The 12850-nt window shown below is 43.9% G+C and overlaps 1 protein-coding gene across 1 annotated transcript in view; it reads left to right on the forward strand.

The window, feature by feature from the left end:
• The window catches only part of trpa1b (transient receptor potential cation channel, subfamily A, member 1b), a 165934-nt gene that overhangs the window by 89065 nt on the left and 64019 nt on the right, over nucleotides 1-12850 (forward strand). Inside the window, exons 12-13 of the mRNA XM_070884159.1 lie at nucleotides 6405-6569; nucleotides 11164-11278. Of these exons, the coding sequence (XP_070740260.1) occupies nucleotides 6405-6569; nucleotides 11164-11278 (280 nt within the window). The remainder of the gene's footprint in view (nucleotides 1-6404; nucleotides 6570-11163; nucleotides 11279-12850) is intronic.

Here is a 12850-nt window from a genome sequence, read left to right on the forward strand (position 1 = left end):
TAATTGAACCCTGACGTGAATAAACTCATGAGTTTCCCATGTACTTACGGTGGGCTCCTCAACCATCTCTGTTAAAATGCAGGTGATGAATGACAATAACAACAATTTGCGCCTTTAATGTAGAAAAATGTCCCAAAGCGCTTCATATAAAGAGAGAAAAAACTTGCATTTATTTTTCACCTTTCTCATCTGCAGGAAGTCCCAGAGTAAAGTAAATACTTTTAAAATATACTCACTGTTGTAATGTTGTGAAAAATCAGAGCCAATTTACACACAGCAAGGTCCCACAAAGAGATAAATGACCAGATAATCTTTTTTTTTGGTAATATTGGTGGAGCGATAAATATCAACAGAACATGGTTGCCAATATCCTCACGAGAAGGTTTGCTAGTGTTGTTGGGGAGGGTTTAAACTAAGGTGGCAGGGGGATGGGCACCACGATATAGCATTAGAAAGGAGAAACAAATGGCACAAAGGATTGAGACGGATGGCTCTAAAGCAAGAAATAGTAACATATTAGGGGGGGTCAAACTAAAAGAGAACACAGGATGGTCTAAGATAGGTTTACAGTGTATGTATGTGAACGCACAAAGCTTAGTAAACATGTTGGTGAGCTGCAGGCGCAAATAACCACATGGAAATATGATGAGGCAATAACACAGATCTGGCTCAAAAAAGGGCAAGATTGGGTATTAAATATTACTGGATATAGGCTGCTCAGGAATGGTAGGGTGTGGCAATATTAGTTAAGGAAAATGTTACAGTGCTGGAGAGAGAGGATGTCCTGGTGAGGTCAAGGACATAATCTATTTGGTTAGAGTTAAGAAATAATAGTGGAGCCATTACACTACTAGATGTGTCCTTGAATATTCTGTACAGTTTTGGTCTCCTAGTCTGAGGAAGGACATTCTTGCTATTGAGGGAGTGCAGCGAAGGTTCACCAGACTGATTCCCGGGATGGCTGGACTGACATATGAAGAAAGGTTGGATCGACTAGGCTTATATTCACTTGAATTTAGAAGAATGAGAGGGGATCTCATAGAAACATATACAATTCTGACAGGATTGGACAGGTTAGATGCAGGAAGAATGTTCCCGATGTTGGGGAAGTCCAGAACCAGGGGTCACAGTCTAAGGGTAAGGGGTAAGCCATTTAGGTCCGAGATGAGGAGAAACTTCTTCACTCAGAGAATTGTGAACCTGTGGAATTCTCTACCACAGAAAGTTGTTGAGGCCAGTTCGTTAGATATATTCAAAAGGGAGTTAGATGTGACCCTTACAGCTAAAGGGATCAAGGGGTATGGAATGAAAGCAGGAATGGGGTACCGAAGTTGCATGATCAGCCATGATCATATTGAATGGCGGTGCAGGCTTGAAGGGCCGAATGGCCTGCTCCTGCACCTATTTTCTATGTTTCTATGTATTCTATAGGCCATCATCTATTGGGAAGAATATGGAGGAGCGAATTTTCAGAGAAATTACGGAGAAGTGCAAGAACTATAGAATAGTGATAATGGGGGACTTCAACTATCCTAGTATAGACTGGGATAATAATAGTGTAAAGGACAGAGAAGGGGAAGAATTTTTGGGTGTGTTCAGGAGAACTTTTTTGATCAGTATGTTTCCATCCCAATGAGGAAGGAGGCATTGCTAGATCTGGTTCTGGGGAATGAGATAGTCAATTGGAGCAAGTGTCAGTAGGTGAACATTTGGGGAACAGTGATCATAATATCATAAGATTTAGATTAGCTATGGAAAAGGACAGGGAGCAATCTTGAGTAAAAATGCTTAATTGGCGGAAGGCAAATTTCAGTGGGATGAGAATGGATCTGACCTGGGTAAATTGGAATCAAAGATTGGCAGCAAAATTATAGTGGAACAATGGGCTGCCTTTAAAGAGGAAGTAGTTCGGGTACAATCGAGATACATTCCCACTAGGGGGAAAGGTAAGACAACTCAAGTCAGAGCTCCCTGGACGACGAAAAAGATAGAAAGTAAGATGAGGCAGAAAAAGAGCGCGTATGACAGAATACATCTGAGAATCATGCTAAATATAGAAAGTTCAGTGGAGGTGAAAAAGAAAATGTGTGGGGCAAAGAGAGGGTATGAGAGTAGAATGACAGCTAACATAAAAGGTAATCCAAAAGCCTTCTATAGGCGTATAGGGCTGGATTTTCGGCTTTGATGTTTTTGAGGCAATAATGATGGCGGGGCTGGAAAGTTAGCACCTGGGAATAGTTTGCGTCTCAGTAATTAAGTTTGGGCAGCTGGGCCCTGCTTCAAAGGGCACAGTGCTAAGGGAGGCGTTGTTACACCTCTCTTCGGCGCTAGAAACATGGAAACATAGAAAATAGGTGCAGGAGTAGGCCATTCGGCCCTTCGAGCCGACACCACCATTCAATATGATCATAGCTGATCATGCAACTTTAGTACCTCATTCCTGCTTTCTCTCCATGCCCCTTGATCCCTTTAGCCATATATGCCACATCTAACTCCCTTTTGAATATATCTAATGAACTGGCATCAACAACTTTCTGTGGTAGAGAATTCCACAGGTTCACAATTCTCTGAGTGAAGAAGTTTCTCCTCATCTCGGTCCTAAATGGCTTACCCCTTACCCTTAGACTGTGACCCCTGGTTCTGGACTTCCCCAACATCGGGAAAATTCTTCCTGCATCTAACCTGTCCAATCCCGTCAGAATTGTATATGTTTCTATGAGATCCCCTCTCATTCTTCTAAATTCCAGTGAATATAAGCCTAGTCGATCTAGCCTTTCTTCATATGTCAGTCCAGCCATCCCGGGAATCAGTCTGGTGAACCTTCGCTGCACTCCCTCAATAGCAAGAATGTCCTTCCTCAGATTAGGAGACCAAAACTGTACAGAATATTCAAGGTGTGGCCTCACCAAGGCCCTGTACAACTGCAGTAAGACTTCCCTGCTCCTTTACTCAATTTCTCTCGCTATGAAGGCCAACATGCCATTTGCCTTCTTCACAGCCTGCTGTACCTGCTTGCCAACTTTCAATGACTGATGTACCATGACACCCAGGTCTTGTTGCACCTCCCCTTTTCCTAATCTGCCACCATTCAGATAATATTCTGCCTTTCTGTTTTTGCCACCAAAGTGGATAACCTCACATTTATCTACATTATACTGCATCTGCCATGCATTTGTCCACTCACCTAACCTGTCCAAGTCACCCTGCAGCCTATTAGCATCCTCCTCACAGCTCACACTGCCAGCCAGCTTAGTGTCATCTGCAAACTTGGAGATATTTCATTCAATTCCTTCATCTAAATCATTAATGTATATTGTAAATAGCTGAGGTCCCAGCACTGAACCTTGTGGTACCCCACTAGTCACTGCCTACCATTCTGAAAAGGACCCGTTTATTCCTACTCTTTGCTTCCTGTCTGCCAACCAGTTCTCTATCCACATCAATACATTACCCCCAATACCATGTGCTTTAATTTTGCACACCAATCTCTTGTGTGGGACCTTGCCAAAAGCCTTTTGAAAGTCCAAATACACCACATCCACTGGTTCTCCCTTGTCCACTCTACTAGCTAGCATAGGAAACCCCCGAGCTAAAGAGCCAGGTGGGAGTGCTCCGACAGATGCCTGGGGGTTGGGGGGGGAGGGGGAAACCTGAAAAAAACCAACAAAAACATTCCCAAAACATTGCCTACACCATTACAACACAAATCGCAAAAAAATTAAAAGAAAATACAATCACACTTGCCTTAGGAGTCTATTACTCACCTCTTCGCTGACGGAATGGTTGGACTGCCCTGATTTCTCAGGCATTCAGTGCGAGGCGCGCTTTCCAGTGGACGGGTTGGGCCATTGTCAAAACTCGTGCCGGTGTCGCAACCAGGGGTGTTGCACACCGGCGTAGCTCTTCCGGGTGGTGCTGCTCCGAGTTGCCGCAAGACCGGTCCAGAGGATCGCTGCGGGGCGTTGAAGCTGACTGCCTGGCCAAAACACCTCACTGCTGCCATTGCTGCCGCTCTGGGGTGAAAAACTGAGTGGAGAAGACCCAAAAATCCAGTCGTAAATAGTAAACAGGTAGTAAAAGGAGGGATGGGGCCGATTAGGGACCAAAAAGGAGACTATGCATAGAGGCAGAGGGTATGGCTAAGGTACTAAATGATTACTTTGCATCTGTCTTCACCAAGGAAGAAGATGCTGCCATAGACATAGTAAAGGAGGAGGTAGAGGAGATACTGGATGGGATAAGAATTGATAAAAATGAGGTTCTAGAAAGGCTGGCTGTACTTAAAGTAGATAAGTCACCAGGACCAGATGGGATGCATGCTTGAATGCTGAGAGTAGTGAAGGAAGAAATCTTCCAATCCTCCTTAGAAACAGGGGGTGGTTCCAGAGGACTAGAGAATTGCAAATGTTACACTCTTGTTCAAAAAAGGGTGTAAAGATAAACCCAGCAACTATAAAGCCAGTTAACATCGGTAATGAAGAAACTTTTAGAAAAAATAATCAGTGACAAAATTAACAGTCAGTTGGACAAGCATAGATAAATTAAGGAAACACATGTTGGTGGATGATTTTGCCAAGGGGCAGCATATCAATAGGAAGAAGAGGGAACCAAGGTTAGATCTTTGAAGGGCTCAGAAGGATACGGTGTGGGGCTGAGAAAAAAGCCATTGCTGGAGAGGACTATAATTCGATAGGTTTGTAATTTGTGACTTGGTTTTAGTTGTTTCAGTATTGTTGCAGGTACAGAAACCTATTCAAACAGGCATTCAGAAATTCAAACAGGCATTTGCAAGAAAGATGGGTATGGATTTTCTAGGTGCCAACATATTGAAGGGGGGTGGATTTTTCAGTCCTTTTGCGCTATGTTTTTCGCCCCAGAGTGGTGGCACTGGCGGTAGACGGTCAACCTCAAGTGCCCCACAAGGGTTTTCAGGGCAGGCTTTGCGGCAGCATGGAGCAGCACCGCCCAGAAGTGCAACACCCCTGGTTGTGACACCGGCGCGCTTTGTAACTCCCGCCGACCCGTACGCCCCGAAGCGCGCCCCGTAGTGAATGGCTGGGAAATCGGGCGGTCCAACTATACCAACTGCAGAGAGGTACGTAATGCAATCCTAAGGTCAGTGTGATTGTTTTTTCTTTTAATTTTTTAGCGATTTATGTTGTGATGGTGTGGGCTATGTATTGGAAATGTTTTGTGGGTTTTTTTCAGGTTTTTCTTTACCCCCTGGCGTTTCTTGGAGCGCTCCCGGCCCAGCTCATTATCTTGCGATTTTCCCATGCTAACGTCCAAGAGGGGTGTAAAACGCCTCCCTTAGCGCTGCGCCCCAGACCAGGGCCCAGCTGCCCAATTTTGATGGCTGAGGCACAAACTATTCCCGGGCGCTAACTTTACCGCCCTGCCGCCATTATTGTCCCAAAATCATCAAAGCTGAAAATCCAGCCCAATGGCTTGGGAGAGCGATGGGAGATTGGAGATTGGAGCTGAGGCAGTAGTTTATAAAGACATAGGGTTTGAGGAGTAGGGTGACAGTGACTGAGGAGACGAACCATTTACAATGTCAATTAGCATAGATGCCAGGAAGAGAAGTTGGCTGGTCATCAGTGTCGTGAGAATGGGGTCAAGGCAGCAAAAGATGGATCTTACGGATGAGATAAGCTCAGGGAGGGCATGAGTGAAGACGATGGAGAAACCCGAGTGAGACACGGATTCACGCTGGGGCAAGGGGCTATATGAGGATTGTTTGCTTTGGTGGGTAAGGGGAATGGGGCATAGGGAAGCAGCTGAAAAGTTGGTCTCAATGTTAGTGACAAAGAAACCCATGAGCTCTTCACACCAGTTGTTAGAGATGAAGATGAAGGGGGCAGGGAAGAGGGGTTTGAGGAGACATTTGGTAGGGGAGAAAAGAAGGCAGGAGACCTGGTAGTCCTGGATCCCACCAGAATTCCTACCTTTATCTGGCCACCCGCACCTGAGTTACCCTGCTGGAGTGATGTTGGAGCCGAGGAATTTTGGTCTCCTGGTCTTTAGCAGTACTGGGAAGGAGGACTGGCACTTTGTTCACCCGACCTCCATACCGATGAGTGACTTGGACACAGGGGTGAACCTATCGGCTCAGTAGATCAAAAGTAGCCTATCTGGAATCTAGGCTTGGAAATACACAGCAGGTCAGTCAGTAATTGAATGAGGGATCGGTTAACATTTCTGGTGATACTCTTCAGCAGTTCAGGAGTACCAGAAAAATTAGTTGGCTGCTGCCCCCTTAGATGCTAACTGTGTATATTGAGCATGCCTATTTTAATTCCTATGACATCATTTATTTAAACAAATATTTACAGCTCCATATATTTTTTTTGACAAAATGTACAAAAATAAAACGAATGACACGAATTTATCTTTAACTACAGTTACGGCCGGCTCAACACATGCAAACTGCTGCTGCAGAACGCATATGAGACAAAAATTCTGAATGAAGGAGATGAGAAAGGAATGACTCCACTGCTTCTGGCAGCCCAGAACGGGCACACAAAAGTGGTTCAACTGCTCCTCAGTAAAGGAGCTCTTTTCATGCGGTAAATGAGCACTGAGAATGATTTTGCATGAGCAATTACTACCTTTCAGATTGTTCACTATAAATAGGTTATATAGCTTTTTTTATAGCTTGAGACAAGCAGTAAATTACTGGCTTTAGAAATGAGCACAGAAGGGCCTCTCATTTCTTTCTTTTTTTTTGCTAAATTCAGTGAGAGATGTCATTGCTAGGGAATAGATCACTTTTTCTATTGTTTGCACTCAGCATCAGTTAGGTTTCCTCTAAACTTTCTAAGCAATTTATTTTAACCCCACTTCAAAGGAATGCTCCTTACTGTACCAATGTAGCACTTCCCTTTTCTCACACCAGCTATCTTTATAAGGCCCCTCCTAAGCAAGAATGTCAATGTAGTAACAATGACGTATAACCACTTCCGAACAGTTTTATGTTGTGAATCCATGCTCAGTAGGTACTGGGCTGAGCTGCCCCAGAATTCCTGCAGCAAAACTTTTGATGAACTGCATGCAATAAAAAGCTTTGTTGTTACATACTTGGGTAATTTTATGAGCCTGCCCTGCTGGCAGGGCGCCTCGTACACTGGCTTGCATTTTACCCTATTATATTTTAGAATACGAATATTTTCGCACAGAAGGAAGTCTTTCAGCCTATCACCCTCTGCCAGCTACCTGAAACAGCTATCCACTTAGTCCCATTCCTTTTCCCTTTTCAAATAATCATCCACTTGCCTTTTAAAACCTATTATGGATTCTGCTCCAAACATTGCTTCTGGTGGGGATTCCATGTCCGAACAACCCTCTGTGTAAAAACGTCTGTTCTTTTCATGATAATCTTGGCCGTTCTGCTGAATTGTTTCAATTTATAAAAAACCTGGATCACAGTTAAAAGAAACTTACCATGCCTACTTTCAGGAACTGACCAAAATCCATCGCAGTAAAACAACATCGAATTTGTATGCTAAAAACTAAAAGGGTTAAAAATTAGATTGCCCCCGAAAACGGGCACGGAGATTGAAATGCACGATCAACTCGTATCCATTCAAAGTAATGCAAGTAGCACACAAACTTCGTGCTGCCTGATAATTATAATGATTGTGGCGAGCACTGCTGAACGCGCTGCTGAGTGGCTGCATGCTCAGCAGTGAGATCAAGTTCGTACGAGGCTAGCACCAATTAAAGCTAGCTTGCATTAAAGAGTAGGTGCATTTTGGCTGCATTGCGATCCCCGTGCCCATTTTTGGGGGCAATCTAACATACAGGCAGTCATTGTAGAGGGGTGTGTGACATACAGGCAGAGTGAAGATGGTGCAACATGGCAGAGGGAGGGCTCCCAGATAGTCTGATGCAGTACTCGAGGCCCTGGTGCAGCAGGTGGACAGGAGGAGAGATGACCTGCATCCACAGGAGGCCCTTCAGGCAAACTGTGAGAAAGCAATGGGAGTAGATTGCCATTGTGATCAATACCAGCAGTGCAGCCCCGAGGACCTGGATACATTGCTGCAAAAAAGTTTAATGACCTCACACGAGTGATCATGGTCAGTGAATTCATCTTCAACTACCATATTGCTACAAATGCACCACTAGGCTCAAGACACTGCTCAATTCATCAACCCCCATCACTCACCTACCAACAATCTTTATCAATTATGACTCATACCTCACATTCAGAGCTTCACCTCACACCCACATCTGACAGCTTGCACACACTGCCATCTATTCAACAAAGACAGGCACATCACCCAAACACATTGCACCACATTCACTGACACATTTCCCTCTCTCTTGCAGGCCAAGGGGGATACAAACTACTGCATCCATGTTTGGGAGCAACTGGTCTGAGCAGAAGCCTTGAAGTAACCTGCCACATGACTCCCTGGACACTTCAGCAACTTCAAAAAGATACTTCAAAAATCACTTGTACAAACCCAACAAGAGCCAGTAGAAATCAATCATCAACTAACCTGAAAACAGTTGATGATCTTTTTCAATAGTGCTGGTAGTGGGTCTTTCCTACTGCTGAATGCATGTTCAGTTGTGCGTGATTAAGAGAGGACGTTAGCTGTAATGTTGCGGTTGAAAATGGCAGTGCTGGCATCAAACCAGTGTTGCACACTGATTAACATTACAATTTGCCTACTCTATACTTCCGGCACATGTTCCCAGTGCCCATGCTAACGACCTACCCAAAATGGCGTTCAGTGCGGCCTGCACTAGAAGTGTGCGCATGCTCCTTGGCTGCCATTTTGGACCTGAATCAGCACCCATGGTGCCAAAAAAAGGGCACTTCGGAGCCAAATTTAGCAACAGGTAAAATTATTTTTTTCATTTGTGTAGCAGCCTTGTCTATTAGTCAGATGGTTGTGCTTTCTCATTTTTAGGCTAAAATAGCTATTACACAGATTATAACATTCAAACATATGCATAACTGTATGAGTTACTGAACAGTACATGCTGGAGCTGATCATGAGGTCGCTGTGGCAGAGCTTTCCAGGTGCTTTGTGCGTCTGTCTAATAATACAAGGTCAGCTCACTTCAACAATCTGTCAGAAACTCTGGGAATTTTCGTGAGAGGAGACAGTGGCAAGGTGGGAAACGGGACGAGAGGGGAGGAAGAAAGGGAAAAGTTTTTCCCTTCAGAGTCTCTTATATTGATTACATAAGATTATTATGAAAAGAACAGAGATGTTGGCAGCTGTGTGACTAGAGTGCTGCTCAGGTGTCCCAGTCACATTATGAGGAGACCCCTAATTGGAATAATTTTCACAGCCCTTAAGGGCTTGAGCAGAGGTTCCAAGTGACCTTTTGCACTGACCAGTTTCACACTAGGTATGTTGCAGGCCTCAGTCTTCCCTGCTGCATTATACAGGGAGCAGAAATCCAGTCAGTGGAGCACATCAGGTGCCTGCGATCAGCCCCATTGGATACTGCCTGATGGTTCAGTCTGATCTAGTGTTGAACAGCTTTTGTGTGCGTCTCACTATTCAGTTTTGCACACATACACTGTAAAATATGTAATATAATAAAGATGGTATGATTATGAATGGCACAAATTTGTGACAGTGAGCAGGGTCAATATGTCCATCACCACACACATGAACTGCAGCCGTATAAAAGTACTATCTATACAAATGGTGCACCATGCTCCTATGATATGATATGTACGGGATGAATGTGTAATATATCTTACTATTTATAATGTTACTATATCTGCTAGTCCATCTTTCAGCAACTATCTAACACATGGGTGTCTCTTATAGATAGAGCAATTGTCTACGCTAATATATAGGAATACAGTATTCAGTAACACTGTTAATTGTTGATTTCAGATCTGCAGAAAGTTGCAGATCTCTTTCTCATTATTTAGCAATTTAAACCACATAGCTTCAGATATGCAATTTGTAAAGGATTGTCAGGAAAAAAGTAACTTGCAGTAATGCCATTGTTTTCTGACAAAATGGCCTTGATATTAACCCCCAATGGTGTGCAGGAGAGAGTCGGGGAGGATTAAAAAGTGAAATTTGTGGATCCCAACCCCGTTGTGCTCTTTGCCATTTTTATGGCTCTGGATATCGGGGTGCCTGAGTGTCCCATCATGTAGAGACGGGACGCTTACTAAAATATTTAAATCGGTCTCCCACATTGCGATTGGGAGCCTGATTAGAAATTAACTCGTGCTACAAGTGGTTCCTGCCCCAGGGGTTATGAAACGCAGCAGTGAAATGGAGGCGGGAGCTGCTCAAGTTACGTGCCTCTTTTTCTTTCTCTTTTAATTAGGTTTAACAATCACACTACACATTCCAAAATACTTTTTTTTCCAGTGCCCCTTTTTTTGGTTGGGGGCGGGGGTTTAGGGCACTAAAAACAAAAAATATACCAGTGCCCCCTGGCTAAAAGTGGGGGAAGGGGGCTAAAACCAGCAAATTAAACAAATTAAACTTTAGACATAAAATCAAATTAAAATTTGGTTGCGCGGGGTGATGATGCACTCCAGTCCCTCCGGTGCCCACCTCTCGCGGCAGGTCGCGAGCGTACTGGTGGACACCGCATGCTCCATCTCCAGGGACACCCTGGCTCGGATGTAACCGCAGAAGAGAGGCAGGCAGTCAGGCTGAACGACCCCCTTGACCGCCAGTTAAATGCCCCTTTCAGCATTCCAGGAGTGCTCACCCCCAGGCTCCTCAAGGAAGTCCTCAGCACCCCCAGCCCTGATCTGCAGCCTCAACCCCAACTCTTTCCGATCGTAGGCCTCCCCATCACTTCCAATTGCCGACTGGAGTCCTTATCCCCCAGACCTCAGGAATATCGATCTTCCCCTCTCAATATCTGACTGGAGCTTCCTTTCCCCTCCAGATTGTATAACCCCCTCCACCCGCCGGGGACTGTCCTCAAGGGTCCCCAACTGCGGCCTTCTGTCTTTGGTGTTCCTACCCGCCGGCATGGCTGTCCATTTGGCCGGCTGCCGGGTGGGAGGTGGAGCTGCAAGATGTTAACGATGCTGCAGGATCTCGGCGGCTTCACCCTCCCCATATATATCGGGGCCAATATGGTAGTTGGGTATAAATCCAATCCATGATTTTTCTAAAACGAGTTTTTCACTTTTCATTTTAATCTTTGAAGGGATTACAAGACTTGGACAAGTTTACATTATGCTGCTTTCAGAGGATATACTAAGACAATGGAAGTATTATTACAAACTAATATAGCACTGCTCAACCGGGTGGATGAAAATGGGGTAAGTGAATACATTTAATTTCAACCGGCAAGACCATGATATGGTACTTGGACAGTGATTATGCTCTTTAAAACTAATAGTCATTCCCTTATTGAATTCATTATTTACATATCCAAGTTCCTATTGACCTGAATCTTCTGTTCAATAAGTTAGGTTCTGAATTTTCCTTTGGTTATTCCTCCTCCGATTCCACCTCCTGTGCTGCATCTGACATCATATTCTTAATTTTCCTTTCAGATACCCTCAGAGAATATAAAACAAATAATAAGATTGTACTGGCCCGGAACTTGTGGTCCTGATGCTGGAAAACTGGCAGCGTTCACCGTCATTTCACCTTTGAAACTGACCGCAACTTCAGAATTTAGCGCATGTGCAGCTGAACGCGGAAATCCTGAAGCTGCGGTCTGTCATTCACTGCTCCTCCACAGGCTGCGTTTGTTCATCTTTATTTCAGGTTTGCCTTTTCCCCATGTGAGAGCCCCAATCTTTGTTTTGCTCTCTCTAATACCCTATATATTTAAAAAGTTAGAATTTTAGGAGCTTACCCACTTCCTGATTTGCTGTCTGTGAGAATTCTGCATTGTGATTGGCTGTTTAGACAGCTTGTTGGCATCACAGCAGCTCACACAATGGGATTCCCACTATACTAAGCCTATTTGAATTACACGCCAGAAAATCAAGCTTATTTCAGGGCCAGCAGCGAATGCCTTTGCTTCACCGCTGACCGCAAATTCCAGGCCATTATCTTTACACAGAGGCTAGAAATTAGGGTTGGAGATATTGAGAAACATTTAATAATTTATCTGACATTGCTCTTTCTGCAATTTAAATGGAGGCACCAACCCATTTAAAATAAATAAACATTTTGATTAGCAAACAAAGGGATGTCATCTAAATGCACTAACCATCCAGCCATTAATATTGTAAACAGCATGTTTCGCCAATAATTGACCAAGTAGGTGTAAAATATAATCAGGAAGTGGTCGAAATAAAGAGCTACCAGATTTTTAATTGGAAAAATGGCACTGAGTCACTGTGGGCACAAATAATAAAGTGCTTCTGACAGAACTTCAACTCCAGCTCTGTTTCTGGGTTCTTAACTTATCCAGTTAACATTTACACTTACATTCATTGTAAAAAAGATAAATTGATTAGTTTTTGTGTTTAGGCACAACCATGGGGTATTTAACAAATATGTTGCTTTAATTTAAATAAAATAGTTATAAATTATATTCAAATGCTCCACATGTTGAAATACAAGGGGCAATTTTAATGCCCTCGCCCCTCCCCCCCCAACCGGAATTGGGCGGGAGGGTAGTTAAAATCTCTGAAGAGTATTTACCATTCCATTCCCACTGCATCCCGTCAACTGTCATTTTAACCATGCAGTTTATTCCTTAAGTGACTCTGCCAGTGTGGTTACTAATGCACAGCTCTGCCAGTTTCTGTACTAGCAGTAGTGCCTGGGGGCTCAAAAATATACAAGTATTGTCTATACTGCTGAGTCAAACTACAAGAAATAAGTGCGTCATGTTGCGGCATAAACAATACAACATTCTACATATTTTTGCC

Source organism: Pristiophorus japonicus, chromosome 1 (assembly GCF_044704955.1).
Source record: "Pristiophorus japonicus isolate sPriJap1 chromosome 1, sPriJap1.hap1, whole genome shotgun sequence".
NCBI classification, from domain to species: Eukaryota; Metazoa; Chordata; class Chondrichthyes; family Pristiophoridae; genus Pristiophorus; species Pristiophorus japonicus.